The 13,462-nt window shown below is 35.2% G+C and overlaps 1 protein-coding gene across 2 annotated transcripts in view; it reads right to left on the bottom strand.

Annotated features, from left to right (window-relative positions):
* NAA15 (N-alpha-acetyltransferase 15, NatA auxiliary subunit) overlaps positions 1-13,462 on the bottom strand; it is an 82,995-nt gene that overhangs the window by 33,642 nt on the left and 35,891 nt on the right. For both annotated transcript variants that reach the window (XM_055317025.1, XM_055317026.1), the window contains exons 4-10: positions 11,851-12,008; positions 10,920-11,054; positions 9,390-9,543; positions 5,348-5,467; positions 3,923-4,018; positions 3,666-3,772; positions 1,297-1,369 (exon numbers count right to left, since the gene is read on the bottom strand). In XM_055317025.1, the coding sequence (XP_055173000.1) occupies positions 1,297-1,369; positions 3,666-3,772; positions 3,923-4,018; positions 5,348-5,467; positions 9,390-9,543; positions 10,920-11,054; positions 11,851-12,008 (843 nt within the window). The remainder of the gene's footprint in view (positions 1-1,296; positions 1,370-3,665; positions 3,773-3,922; positions 4,019-5,347; positions 5,468-9,389; positions 9,544-10,919; positions 11,055-11,850; positions 12,009-13,462) is intronic.

The raw sequence follows: 13,462 nt of genomic DNA, 5'->3' as shown, positions 1-13,462 counted from the left end.
ATTTTGAAAACTGATAAAAAACAACAACAAAAAGTATGAGATACAGGGGAAAGCAGCAGCATTTATCTTGCTTTACCTATATAAACCAAAATACTGGATAAACAGGTAACAGATGAAGGGAAATTTCTCAAGATAATAAAAGATGAATGACAGATTATCACTAGCTTGTAATTCCTGACAGTTGCTAACATAGAAACACTAAGTGCCTCCTGGTGTAAGAACATACTACACCACACCCATAAAATAACCTTTTTCACCCCCTGTATTTAAAAAGAAACAAACAAAAAAAAAGTGAATCTCATTAAGCCTCTACCTAGACCCGTCCATTAGAAGCTTCTACAAGGATGGAAACATTCTGTATTTGCCCTGGCCATTATGGTAGTAGGCACTGGCTTTACACAGCTATTGAACAGCACCTGAAATGTGGCTACTGCAACTGAAGAACTGAATTATTAATTTTACTTAAAAAATTTTAATAATCACATTTGGCTAACAGTTATTATACTAGACAGCACAGCTCTACAGCCAACTACCAATTTGTAACAACTCAGAGAATAGAGGAACATGTTAAGCAACACCATGCAAGTCCATTCAGCAAAATCTAGACTGTAGAAAACTTAAGAAAAAAAAATTAAAATTTTTAAGCAAATAAATTGCAGGAAATAGAGCAAATAGAACACCTATGGATTTTTTATAAGAGAGCTGAGATATATCAAACTCAAGAGTATAGATTTCATAAGGGTCCTCACTCAAACAAACTTGAAAACCAAAGAGGGGGAAAAATGACATTTCTAAGATAACTAGAAATGTAAGTAAGCATGGATTTTTTTCTCTGACAATAAGAAAGCATTAATGTTCAAGTGTGATGATGATATTATGGTTATGATCGTTAGAATACTAAAATAGTCATGGATAAAATGATGTGATCTTTGGGACTTGCTTCAGAATAACATGGGAACAGAGGGAAGTAGGTAAGAATATCGATGAAATATGTTTTCCCGGGAGTTAAAAATTATTGAAGTTGGAGGGTACAAAAATGATGGAGGATCACTGTATGATTAGATCTAGTGTTGAAGATGTTTTAAATTCTACACTTTTTGTCAAGAAGACAATATGATTCTCTTCTTGGCCAAATATTCTCACACAATGTGCAAATTAATGCATCTCCATCCTTAAAAAGTTTAAATATACTAGGCTTACTGTCTAAATTATGAACAATAATGACCTTCTGATTAAGAATTCCATAATATATTAAAATTTTCAAGATGTTTTTAAACATAAAACGTGAGCACTTACCATTAGGGTTAAATAACCGGCAGCTTTTTAAAGACGTTTCATAACCTACTACTAATTCTTCTATGATTGCCACCTAGAGTACAAACACACAAGCACATTTTGATAAAAAATATATACATGCAGTTACTACTCTTGTACAAAAACATGTTATTTACTATTAGCTAAATCAACATTCACACACGCACACGCGTGCACACATGCACACACCCTTTTATAAACCTCTTAACCTATGGATAAAAACTTAAAAACAAGTAAACCATACATTTTTGAAGGGGTTATTTTTTTAAGGTATTAAGATAAACTTTTAGGGCGCCTGGATGGCTCAGTTGGTTAAGCATTCGACTTCTAATTTTGGCTCAAGTCATGATATCAGGGTCCTGGGATCAAGCCCCGTATCAGGCTCCATGCTCAGAGGCAAGTCTGCCTGTCCCTCTCCCTTTATCCTCCTCCTGCTCATATCTGCTCGCTCTCTCTAAATAAATAAATATATATAAATATTTATTTAAAATATATATATATATATATAAACTAAAAACTTAGTGGCAACTCCTTCTCTGCTAGAAAATAGTGCATCAAGCTGAGCTAGAAATCAGGAAAAGGTTGGATTAAAAGAGGTAATATTGTGGATGACATTTATCTTGGTTCATTTTTATCTCAATTCACATAAATAACACCCACAATTAACATCTGTCCTTCAGGAATCAAATTCAAAACTATGTGAAAAGAGAAATTCCAAGTATACAAAAGCATCAACTCTCAATTTTAGAGTCCAAGGGAATGCATTAGTGAACTAGAACATAGAAGAGTGGGTGGATTTCTGAAATCCAGGATAACGAGTGGATGTCCAGGTTCTGGTTTCTCCTGAGTCATGGCTATACCACTTGCTCCTGGCTTTGTAAGAGATCTGTGAATACTTTTAATTTATTAATTCCCTTCTTCACTTAATCCATCTATAATGGATTTCTGTTACTACAGAAGCTCTCCTAAATGACCTCAATTTAACCGACAACAGATTAACACCAGCTCTCTCCATTACCTCAGAAAATTGTGAGGACTGAATGGTCACAGCTAGGTTATTCTGGTGCGCCCATGTTCTTCTGCTCCCACAAGTTGAGCTACATGTTTACTAAGAGTTTTGTTTTCCCAAACCTGTTTGAATCAGTTGCATTTATTATCATCATTACAGAATTTCATTATGCAAACTTATGAAATAAGAACAAAAGAAAAAACTGAAGTTGAATACTATGGAAAGACTCAAGGCTAAATTAGATACTTCTAATCAATTTAGGTTTCAATGATATGGAAAGACTCAATGATATGGAAAGACTCAAGGCTAAATTAGATACTTCAAATCAATTTTGGTTTCAATGATACAACCATAAAGGGGAAAATCGTAATATATATTGCTTCTACAATCAAGACTGTTTCATAGCATGAAGTTCCCATGCTACTGAAACTGAAAACAGAATACATTTTATGAATGTGATTTATGTAATTTAAAAAAGCGAAGTCATCAATGAAGCCCATATTTCGGGCCTCTCAACCAAAGACTGGAAAATAAGCACACCTTCTGTGCTTCAGTGTTTAATTACATTAAAGTGTTTACCATGCTTAATTTGTCCCATCTTTCTGATCCTTCACTATAACTGTTTTCTTTTTATCCAACCAACATGTCTTGTTGTCACTGTACTTACAAGCAAAATAATCTGAATTAAGATTAAAACACCGTCTTAATAAGCAATTTGAGTATCATTAACAGCTAAAGAGTCAAGTTAACTAGCTTACTGGGACACCAAACAAATTCTGCTGGCAGAATTTTTTTCTACCAAATAAAAAAGGAGAACGATTACTGAGCTAAACCTTAGTTTAAAAATCACTTCTGGGATGTCTGGTGGCTCAGCAGTTGAGTGCCTGCCTTTGGCCCAGGGTGTGGTCCCGGAGTCCTGGGATCGAGTCCCACATCAGGCTCCCTGCATGGAGCCTGCTTCTCCCTCTGCCTGTGTCTCTCCCTCTCTCTCTCTCATGAAAAAATAAAAAATCTTAAAAAAAAAAAAAATCACTTCTGACTTTTACCACGGACAAGGATTAGAAAAAATTTTGAAGAAATAACTACCTCACCAACTTTTTATACCAAACTGACTCAAAGTAAATAACAGAAATAGAAGAGAAAGTAAGCAAATAAGTTACTTGACTAAAAACAGAAAAGGATGAAAAAAGTAAAAGGCACAGAACCTAAAATTTAGACTGCAAACAAGGAAAACATACCAGATTCACAAAATGTGTACTATGTGCACAGATAATCAAGAATCAACTATTCCAAATGCAGAGCAAAGAAAACATAGAGGAAAACAAATGGTATTTTGCTTTACCTTTTCTTTATCTTTGTATAATGACCGCAAAGTATTGAAGACTGGTGGACAACCTTTGCTGAAATTCATCCTTAGAAACTTATCCAAACATTCTTTAAACTTCTCACCTTGGAAGAAAAAAATTCTGTTGATTTGCATGTACCTAGACAACTCTAAAATGTATACTTTAATATTAATATGCACACTCATATATCTAAGACCAAGGAAACAAACTGTAAATCCTAACATCATTTTCATTTCTTTGCAATTACTCTCACCAGATAAAAAGTTTAATGGCAATCTTCTTGGCACCAGTCCCCTGGGATATTTAGTCCAGGCCTCCTCATAAATTTTTAGTCGTTCTAACATATTAGCTGCAAACAAACAAAAATTTTATATATATAACCTGATGTGTCTTCTAGCAAATTACAAATTTCTCAAAGTATATATAAATTCTTATTAAGCAGAAAAATTGAAGGTGAAAAGAAAATTTATAATCTAACCACCTAAATATACCAAATATCATTTTAGAATATTTCCTAATATTTTCATATTTTAAATGCCTATAGCCATCTAAAAGACATAATTTTCTTTATACTTTCTGCTTTACGTATCTTTCAGAATCTGAGGACTCCACGTTAGTTCTGAGAAAGGCTTGGTTATTATCTTTCCATAGATTCTACTATTCTCTTCAGCCTATCCTTTATTTTGGAGCTTTTGGATCTATCCCCCAATCTTCCATTTCTCCGTATTTCTTTTTTTTTTTCTCCGTATTTCTTTTATATTTTCTTTTACTTTCAGTTGAGAGCTCTCCTCTGTTCAATCTTCCAGTTCACTAATTTCTCCTCAGCTGTGGCCTCTCTTCCAATCAATCTATTAAAATTTTTATGTCAAGAGGTAGGCTTTTCATTTCCTAGATTCCTAATTGGTATTTTCTCATAATCTTTCATATTTTATGGCTGCAATTCCATTTTTTCATCCTAGATTACTCCATTTATTCCCTTTTGCTGGCGTAATAATTACCATTCCTGTGTTGGTGTTCCAGAGTAATACAATATTCTTTATTACAAGGTTTCTCTTGCATATATCAATGTATCAGTAATGGTTCACTATCAGTCGAGAGAAAGGGAGAGAGCCTCAAATCAGATCATCTTGGCTAAAGACTCTCTCTGTAGGCGACATGTTTCTGGGTCTCTACTCACAAGTGGGTCCCATTCATTGGGGGGGGGGGGAGTGTTGTGAGGAGAGACCCAAGTTCATTTGATGAAAACTTAGTTCCTCTTCCCACATAGAAAACAGTGGTGCTCTTTCAGCTTGGCTACATTCACATGCCATTGGCAGACCATGCTGCTGAGACCACAGAAGTTAAACTTGCTTCTTTCCTTTAGGGAGATGTCTCAGTAAGGAGACAATTCTGTCAGTAGGAATTTCCCTTTTAATTTTTTGATGCTGCCATGACATTTGTGAATTTTTCAAAGTTGTTTCTGAAATTCTTTTTTTCAACTATTCCTATAATGTGTAGAAGAGATATTTCAGAAAAGAGCAACCTGCCATATTAAACGGAAGTTCTGCAACTGTACTTTTGTATTCAGATTTTGCACCAATTCTTAACCACTTTTTTCTAGTTATGTTTTTCAATGAGTTAACAAATACTTATCAACAAAAGGAGCAATTAAAACTTAAAAAGTTTTAAACAATACTACCTGGTTTGAGTGCCTTTTCCAGGCCCTTATAATAGGCCCAGTTTTCAGGATTTCTCTCTTGTAATCCTCTATAGACATCAGCTGCATCTTCCAAACGACCTAACTGCAACAGAAGTTCCCCTAATGAAAAAAAAATTAAATTAACTAAATATATTTTGATTATAACTTTAATTTCCTTAAACTTTCTCTTAAAACCTCCTCAATGTTGGGAAATGGATTTGGTATCCTCCTAAGTTCCCAATACCCTTCAACAAGACTACCATGTTATTTTATTGTTTCTTTTTTAGAAGTTCATATGTAGAAATGCTGTCCTCTGCACATCCTCAATTTATTCAAATATTTGTCTAATTCCAGATTACTTCCCCAAATTCACCACAGTCACCAAGCCATTTACTACTTAATTATTCCTGACATAAGACAATTTCACATTGACCCAATCCAACACTCTAACCTTATGATCCCCAAATCACTTACATATCAGGATTCTTCTACAGCAGCCCACCATCATGGCCACATTCAAAACCTACTTTCTCGCTCTTCCAACTACCAAATAGGGCACCTACCTTATTTTAAGCTTAACTGTCTTGTCTAGCTTGTTCTTATCTCACTAATCCTAGTCTTTAATCTTCAAGAAAAACCATTCCCTTTTCTTCAGGCCCTGACATAACTCATACACACATTTAATGGTTTTCCCTGGGTTGCAGAGCCAATTTCAACCCTAAATGACATTAGCAGCCCCAAATATCAAAATCAGTCTCAAAACCTAAAGCTCTCTTATTTACCAATTTTAGGACCTGGATCATCCCAAATGTTTGCTTGCTGCATACCTTCTCACAAAAGGAAGCAGCAAATCAACAAATGAACAGACAGACGCATCAGTTTCACTAGAAATCTATGAGCTCCAAAATCAAAAAAGCGTCAAACACTGCTTAGGTACACTTTGGGTTTCCATCCACCAAAGGTATTATTTTCAAACCATGACTTCGCCCTTGCACCCTCTGCTCTCATCAGACAATAAAAATGAACACTGGGTGTTCACTGTGTGCCAGTCACTTTTAAACGTTTCACATGCATTAAATAATTCAATTCTCAAAACTCTTTGATAGGTTACTAGCATTCTCATCATTTTAAAGCAGAGAGAACTTAAATAAACTTGCTGAGGGTCTTTCAGATAATTGTTGGAATCAGGATTTGAGTCCAAGTAATTTTTTGCCTAAAAAAAGCATAGTCTTAACGTCTGTATCACTGGTTCTCAGCCGAGGGCACTTTTGCCACCCAGGGAACATTTGGCAGCATCAGGAGATGTTTTTTGGTTATCACAGTAAGGGATAGGGTGATGCTACTGGTATTTTGATAGGTAGAAGCTAGGGATCTAGCTTAGAATGTTCTTAGAATGTATCTTAACATTCTGCAAGATACAAGAGACTTCTATCCCCAATGTCTCGGTCCCAAAACAATACCAATGTTGACAAACCTGGTCTATACCAACCAAAAGCTTACTTCAGTAAGAACAAAAAAAAACAACTTTTCTCCCCTACACTACACCCATCCGACATTTCTTTTCTTTGTAGAAAGAACTGGTGCTTTAAGAATTAACAGTGAAACTTTCTGCTTAACTCTGCCTACTCACCCACTCCAGAAGTTCCCAAATTATTCAGACCATGAACAATGCCTTTATTGCTGAAATTCCAAAGATGAATGTACTACTCTCTGTTCCTTTCTATTCTCTTTATAGACCCTGTCCCCATCACCTGACTCACTGCAAGTATTCAATACCTACTTTTTGGAAGCTGCTTCCTACTTCACTGAGAAACTGGAGCAATGAGAAGAGAGCTCCCACGTATCTACTATGTCTATATACCTACTTGTCTATATATCCTACCCTCTCTTATTCCTGTGAACTACTCATGTTGTTATCTAAAGCTAATCTTTCAACTTATCCCCTAGATCATACCCTTTCTGCTGTATCAAATATTCTCTCTCTGCTGGATCATTCTCCAGTGAGCATAAGCACAAACTGTAAAAAACCTTTTTTTTAAGATTAATTTATTTATTCATGAGAGACTCAGAGAGAGAGGCAGAGACACAGGCAGAGGGAGAAGCAGGCTCCCTGTGGGGAGCCCGATGTGGGACTCGATTCCAAGACTCCGGGGATCACGCCCTGAGCCGATGGCAGACGCCCAACCGCTGAACCACCCAAGCATCCCAAACCTTTTATTCCATTCCATCTAGCAACACCCCACTTATGTTTCCCTGTTTCCCATAAAAAGGACAATACAACTCCTTTTTATGAGTCATCTATGCATGCTATCTTTAATTCTTTGACTTCCAAAATCATTTAATCCTACTTGATTTGTTTGAGTTTTTGCCACCCTCCTTCCAAATGTTCAGAAAATGCTTTTTATTAAGGTCACCAATGACTTCCAAATATCCACTGATCAATTCTGAGTCCTCATCTAATTTGATCTATCATTTTCGCTAATAGTTAACAAAAGGATCAAATGAGATAATGTACGTAAGGGTATTTTGAAAACTATCATGTATTTTGATAAAGAAACAACGGTCCAAGTCTTATGCCTAGTCATATAGCCAATTATAGTAGCCAATGAAGGAATCCAAACTCGTTTTTTTCAATCCTGTGATCTTTCCATAAAGTCAGAAATCCATTTCCTTTATAACTAATAGACGGCTAGGGATGATCAACTCAAATGAAAGTTGGCTTCTCTGGATCTATAGTTTACAAATGAGCTCCAGCAGCGGTAGAGACATCCTTTTTTATTTTTATTTTTTGCCAGTACCATTATCCTCTGCTGATAGCTCATGTGGCAAATAATGGTTATATCTACTATGCACCCAAGTATCACACTTTTTTAGTGTTCAATTTCAACAGGAGCCAAAGGAATTTGAAACCAGCAAACATCAGTTCCCTGGACCACCCGGGGCAGAGTGACATTTCAGATAGTAATCCTTAGAAAAGTACGTCTATTTTCCATTACTTCTTTCATTTTCCATAATCATTCACTCAACTTTTAAAACTCTAAAGCTCCTGGGCAGTCCCAGTGACTCAGCGGTTTAGCGCCACCTTTGGCCCAGAGTGTGATCCTGGAGACCCGGGATCAGGTCCCACGTCGGGCTCCCTGCGTGGAGCCTGCTTCTCCCTCTGCCTGTGTCTCTGCCTCTCTCTCTCTCTAATAAATAAATAAAATCTTTAAAAAATAAAACTCTTAAGACTCCTTTTTCTTAGCCCTCTAATAAATGGTAGCACTGAAGATCTTTTTTTTTTTTTTTTACTGAAGATCTTTATTTAGGAATTTACCTCTCATCATAATCCACACACATAAAGCCATATCTCTGGTTTCAATTCATATTCTTTTTATGTCCAGAAAGACATTCAGATGAAATAGAAAGACCTCATGATTGCCCCCTATATCCCTTAGAAAAGAATGAATTTATGAATAAATATTACTGTTAATAACATACTGTTTTGCTAATAAACTGTTCCTAAGAAATTTATTCCTGTCATATAACAATTACCTCATGTGCTTTGAACACTAATATTTTCAAGCCAAAACATTTTATTTAAAAAATTTTATTGAATCCCTTCACTTAATGGTTTTGTTTGCAATTATTCTTTCCTATATTAATATCCTGTTTAAATGTGTATTTTCCAACATTAGAAACTATTCCAAGTGTACGTGAGCAAGAAAAAGATTTTTACATCACCAAGAAGCTGAATTATATGCAATTATCAGCAGCAACTAGATTTTTTAGCCTTGCTCTTTGTCATAATTAAATACTAGAATAAATGGTATCCCTTTAAAAAAAACACCCTTCGTGGTGCCTGCGTGGCTCAGTAAGTTAAGCTTCTGCCTTCCGCTCAGGTCAGGATCTCAGGGTCCTGGGATCAGCCCCTTGTTGGGCTCCCTGCTCAGCAGGGAGTGTTTATCCCACTGCCCCTTCCTTCACTTGTGCACACCCCCTCCCTCCCTCTCAAATAAATAAATAAAATCTTTAAAATAAATAAATAAAAATCTAAAAATACCTTTGGTTTCTTCTACAGCAAGTTTATCACAAATTTGCTTTTCATAGGTACAAAGATGTTCCAGGGCTTCTCTATAGAGACCTGCTTCCCGAAGAACTTGGTTCTGATATAAAAGGAGTTCGCTATATTCATAATCCACTTTATCAGGGGATGTCTATATATGGATATAAGGAATACAAACAGTAAGTTCGTTTTATATTAGAAAACTATACACTAAAAATACATACAAGAAGTCAAAGGATAATGACTGATAAAATTCATTTTCTAAAAATTCTTAAGTGTCTAAAAAACAACTAAGTAAATGACGATATTAACTTATAACCCATTGAATAAAGAATAAAGAATCCCTAGCTCCTTACATATAATAAGAGATGAGAAAGGAAAGCCCTTAACAGTAAAATGTCAAATAATAAATCTAGAAAAAATAAGAGTTACAGAATCACCACTTTGCAACTATCATAAAACAGTTGATTCAGCAAGAATCACTATCAGTGAATGTTAAAACCAGTGGAAAGTTTTATGAAGAACGGGCTATTCATAAGATCTCAAACTGTTTACTAATTATAAACAAGAAAAAAATAGTAATTTTTTTAGTCAAGAAACCTAGCAGACACCACCTTAACAACGTAATTAAATGGAACAAACAGATCTTATGAGTTTCTCAATGTCATGAACTGAGAGGGGCTAAACATAACTCTGTAGTTTCCTGCCAAAAATACGTTAACTATATATCTAATAATGAGGAAACATCAAACAAATCCAAATTGATGAACATTCTACAAAAGTACTTGCTGTACTTTTCAAAAATTTCAATGTCATGAAATACAAAGAAAGCCTTCAGGGATCCCTGGGTGGCGCAGCAGTTTAGCACCTGCCTTTGGCCCAGGGCGCGATCCTGGAGACCCTGGATCGAATCCCACGTCAGGCTCCCGGTGCATGGAGCCTGCTTCTCCCTCTGCCTGTGTCTCTGCCTCTCTCTCTCTCTCTGTGACTATCATAAATAAATAAAAATTAAAAAAAAAAAAAAAAAAAGAAAGCCTTCAAAATTTCCAGGTTAAATTCGACTAGAGAAATGATAACCAAGTGCAAGGTATGATTCTAGTAACAGGGGGAAAAAAACTCTTAGGACTAATACATTTTGAATATGGGCTGTAGATTAAATAATAAACAGTCTATCAATGTTAAATTTCCTAATTCTTGATAAGCCTATGTTGTATTGTATATAGTTATTCCTAGGAAATATCCCACTGACAGATTTGGGAGTAAAAGATCATGGTGTCTGCATTACATTCAAATGTTTCAGGAAAAAAATTTAAAGAGATAAGTAGATAAAAGAGACTGTAAACTAAATGTGTCATATATTAACAATCAGTTAACGTGACTCAAGTCCTATAGAGTTCTTTGTATTATTCTTTTCTCGAAGTTTGAAATTATTTCAAAATAAAAAGTTAGCAAATCTACATATACTTCTTTTGTACCATTATACTTAGAATTAGACCCAGTTTACGAGGTCTGACTTCTGGCTATTACCTGTTGTGTTTTCCTAAATTCTTCTAAAATCTTTGCTGCCATTTCATAATCTTCTAATAAGTGGTAAGCAATAGCATAACCAATCCATGACGCTCTCTGTGCAGGGCGAAGCTGAAGTAATTGATATCTCGTTTCCTTTAAGGGGGGAAAAACCACTTTTTCTTAGGTTTACAGTGAATGAAAGCAAATGCTCCTAAAAAAAGAGCATTTATTAATTTACTCAACAATGCTGAGCAATCTGCAACACAATACTGGGAATAATTAATAGAAAATAGCTTCAGGCATTCATATTGTGTAACTTTATAGGAACAAAACAGTATTTGTTAAGAAGTACATCGAAGACTCCAAGATAATCTTATAACTCTTTTAAAAGTTAAGACCAGATACGCTTTATTACTTCTGAACTATTTTTTTTTAAAGGAGACAGGATAGAAAAGATAGTACAGAAGAAAAACTTTTTTAAAAATATAGGGCCCAGCTACAAGTTAAGATCTATAGAAAACAACTGAGCAGGTACTACACGTACTATATAGACCCAATTTAAGGGTTAAAATATAGGCACAAAGACAGAATGGTCTCAATGGAGGTAAAAAGAAGAAACAAATCTGCTTTCCAGGAAAATGTGAAAACTAAGAGTTGTATTTACTTGTTAAATGCATACAAAGTCACTACTTGAGGAACATCAATGTTAATTTTGACTGAATTAACTCCATTCTACACAGTAATCCAATTCAGCTTCAGAGTAAGATAATTTATTTTAAAAATCTGATTAGTCCAGTAATAACATATACACAAACACTATTGGGGGGATAAGAGTAAGATTCATTAAATTTTAAGAACAGAAAATTTTGTTTTCAGTAAGTACTCAAAAGTTTTAAATATTTTAACACGACTTTCCCCTTAGAATAAAAAAATTCACTATTTTACTTACCCTGTAACCCTCAAGATCTCTCATTTGAATCTGTAGTAAAGAAAGGTCCCTTAAGATTTGAAGATTGTCTTTATCCCATTTTAACGCATTCCTATAACACTTTATGGCTTCATCATATTTCTTGTCTGACCTCTGGAGAAGGCCATAAACATGCCAACCTAAAGGATTTAGTTAAGGACACAACCTACAAGTCAAGAAATAATATTCCAAAAGTATTCCTCAAGAAACTCAGAAAACTACAGCTAATTATAAAATTATAAGCTTAATTTTAAAAGAGAGAATACAAAGATAGTTTAACAGTAGATGGAAAATAGCACAGCTTTTTGAGCCAGAGAAAATAAGGTCTCACCTGTCTTATTAGCTGTGACCTTGAGTAAGTTAGTCTTGTGGTTTCCTTAATTAAAAAATGTAAATATTAAGTCTATACAGCACAGTTTCACAACTAAATGGAAAAAGATCAACACAAAATGAATGCTCACTAAATGCTAGGAATTATCTATTTATTTATTGAGAGAGAGCACCCATGCATCCACACATGAGTATAAGGGGGGTGGGGAGAGAATCCCAAGTAGGCTCCATACCACAGGTCTCCATCTCAGGACTCTGAGATCATGACCTTGAGCTGAAATCAAGAGTCGGATGCTTGGGGATCCCTGGGTGGCTCAGCGGTTTGGCGCCTGCCTTTGGCCCAGTGCGCAATCCTGGAGTCCCGGGATCGAGTCCCACATCGGGTTCCCAGCATGGAGCCTGCTTCTCCCTCCTCCTGTGTCTCTGCCTCTCTATGTCTATCATAAATAAATAAATCTTTAAAAAAAAAAAAAGAGTCAGATGTTTAACCGACTGAGCCACCCAGTTGCACCTGGAATTAAACTTTATTTCTAAAAGAAAAAAGAGGGAATGAGTAGATTCATGACATATAGTTATTTTACATCATGTATATTTTCTTTAGCTAACAAGATCCTTAGTGTCGAATACATAGCACAGAACAAAGCTTCTAAAAGTCAACACATGGAAGACAGAAATTACATATAAAAATTCACTTAGCAAATGATTATTAAAATATTTTGATAGCCAGAAAAAAGGTGACCAAAATGGACTGTTTTCTGCATTCAAAAAAATTTGAGTCTAGTAAGGGCACAGATAACTAAACTATAGTAGGTTGTAAAAAATGCTATAAAGGGGGGAAAATATGTAAATAGCCCCACTCCCCTAATACAAGTCCTTTACACTTTCGATCTTGATTACTGCAGTCACCCATCTTCCACCTTCAGTGTCTCTGCTTTTATTCTTTCCAGAATAACTTAAAAAAAAAAAAAAAAACACTAAAATCAGAAGCAAAGAATTCACTTCCCTTTCCAGAAACTTGTGTGTTTCTCAGTTCAGATCAAAACTTTTCAATCTGTCAAATTTTATGCCAGGGATCCTCAAAAGAGTCAGTTAAATACAAAATGTCCAGAATGGCACATATAACCAAAAATACATATTTAATATCATAAATTTCATTTGCAAAATCCTTGCTTTCATATCATAAGTGACAAAGTAAAGCGTAACATGTTTTCAAAAGCCTAAGACACTCTACCCTTCGTAATCTGGCCCCCATTACTTATTTCAG

This window comes from Nyctereutes procyonoides, unplaced genomic scaffold (assembly GCF_905146905.1).
Source record: "Nyctereutes procyonoides isolate TBG_1078 unplaced genomic scaffold, NYPRO_anot_genome, whole genome shotgun sequence".
Classification (NCBI taxonomy): Eukaryota; Metazoa; Chordata; class Mammalia; order Carnivora; family Canidae; genus Nyctereutes; species Nyctereutes procyonoides.
This window is presented reverse-complemented; position numbering and strand designations above follow the sequence as displayed.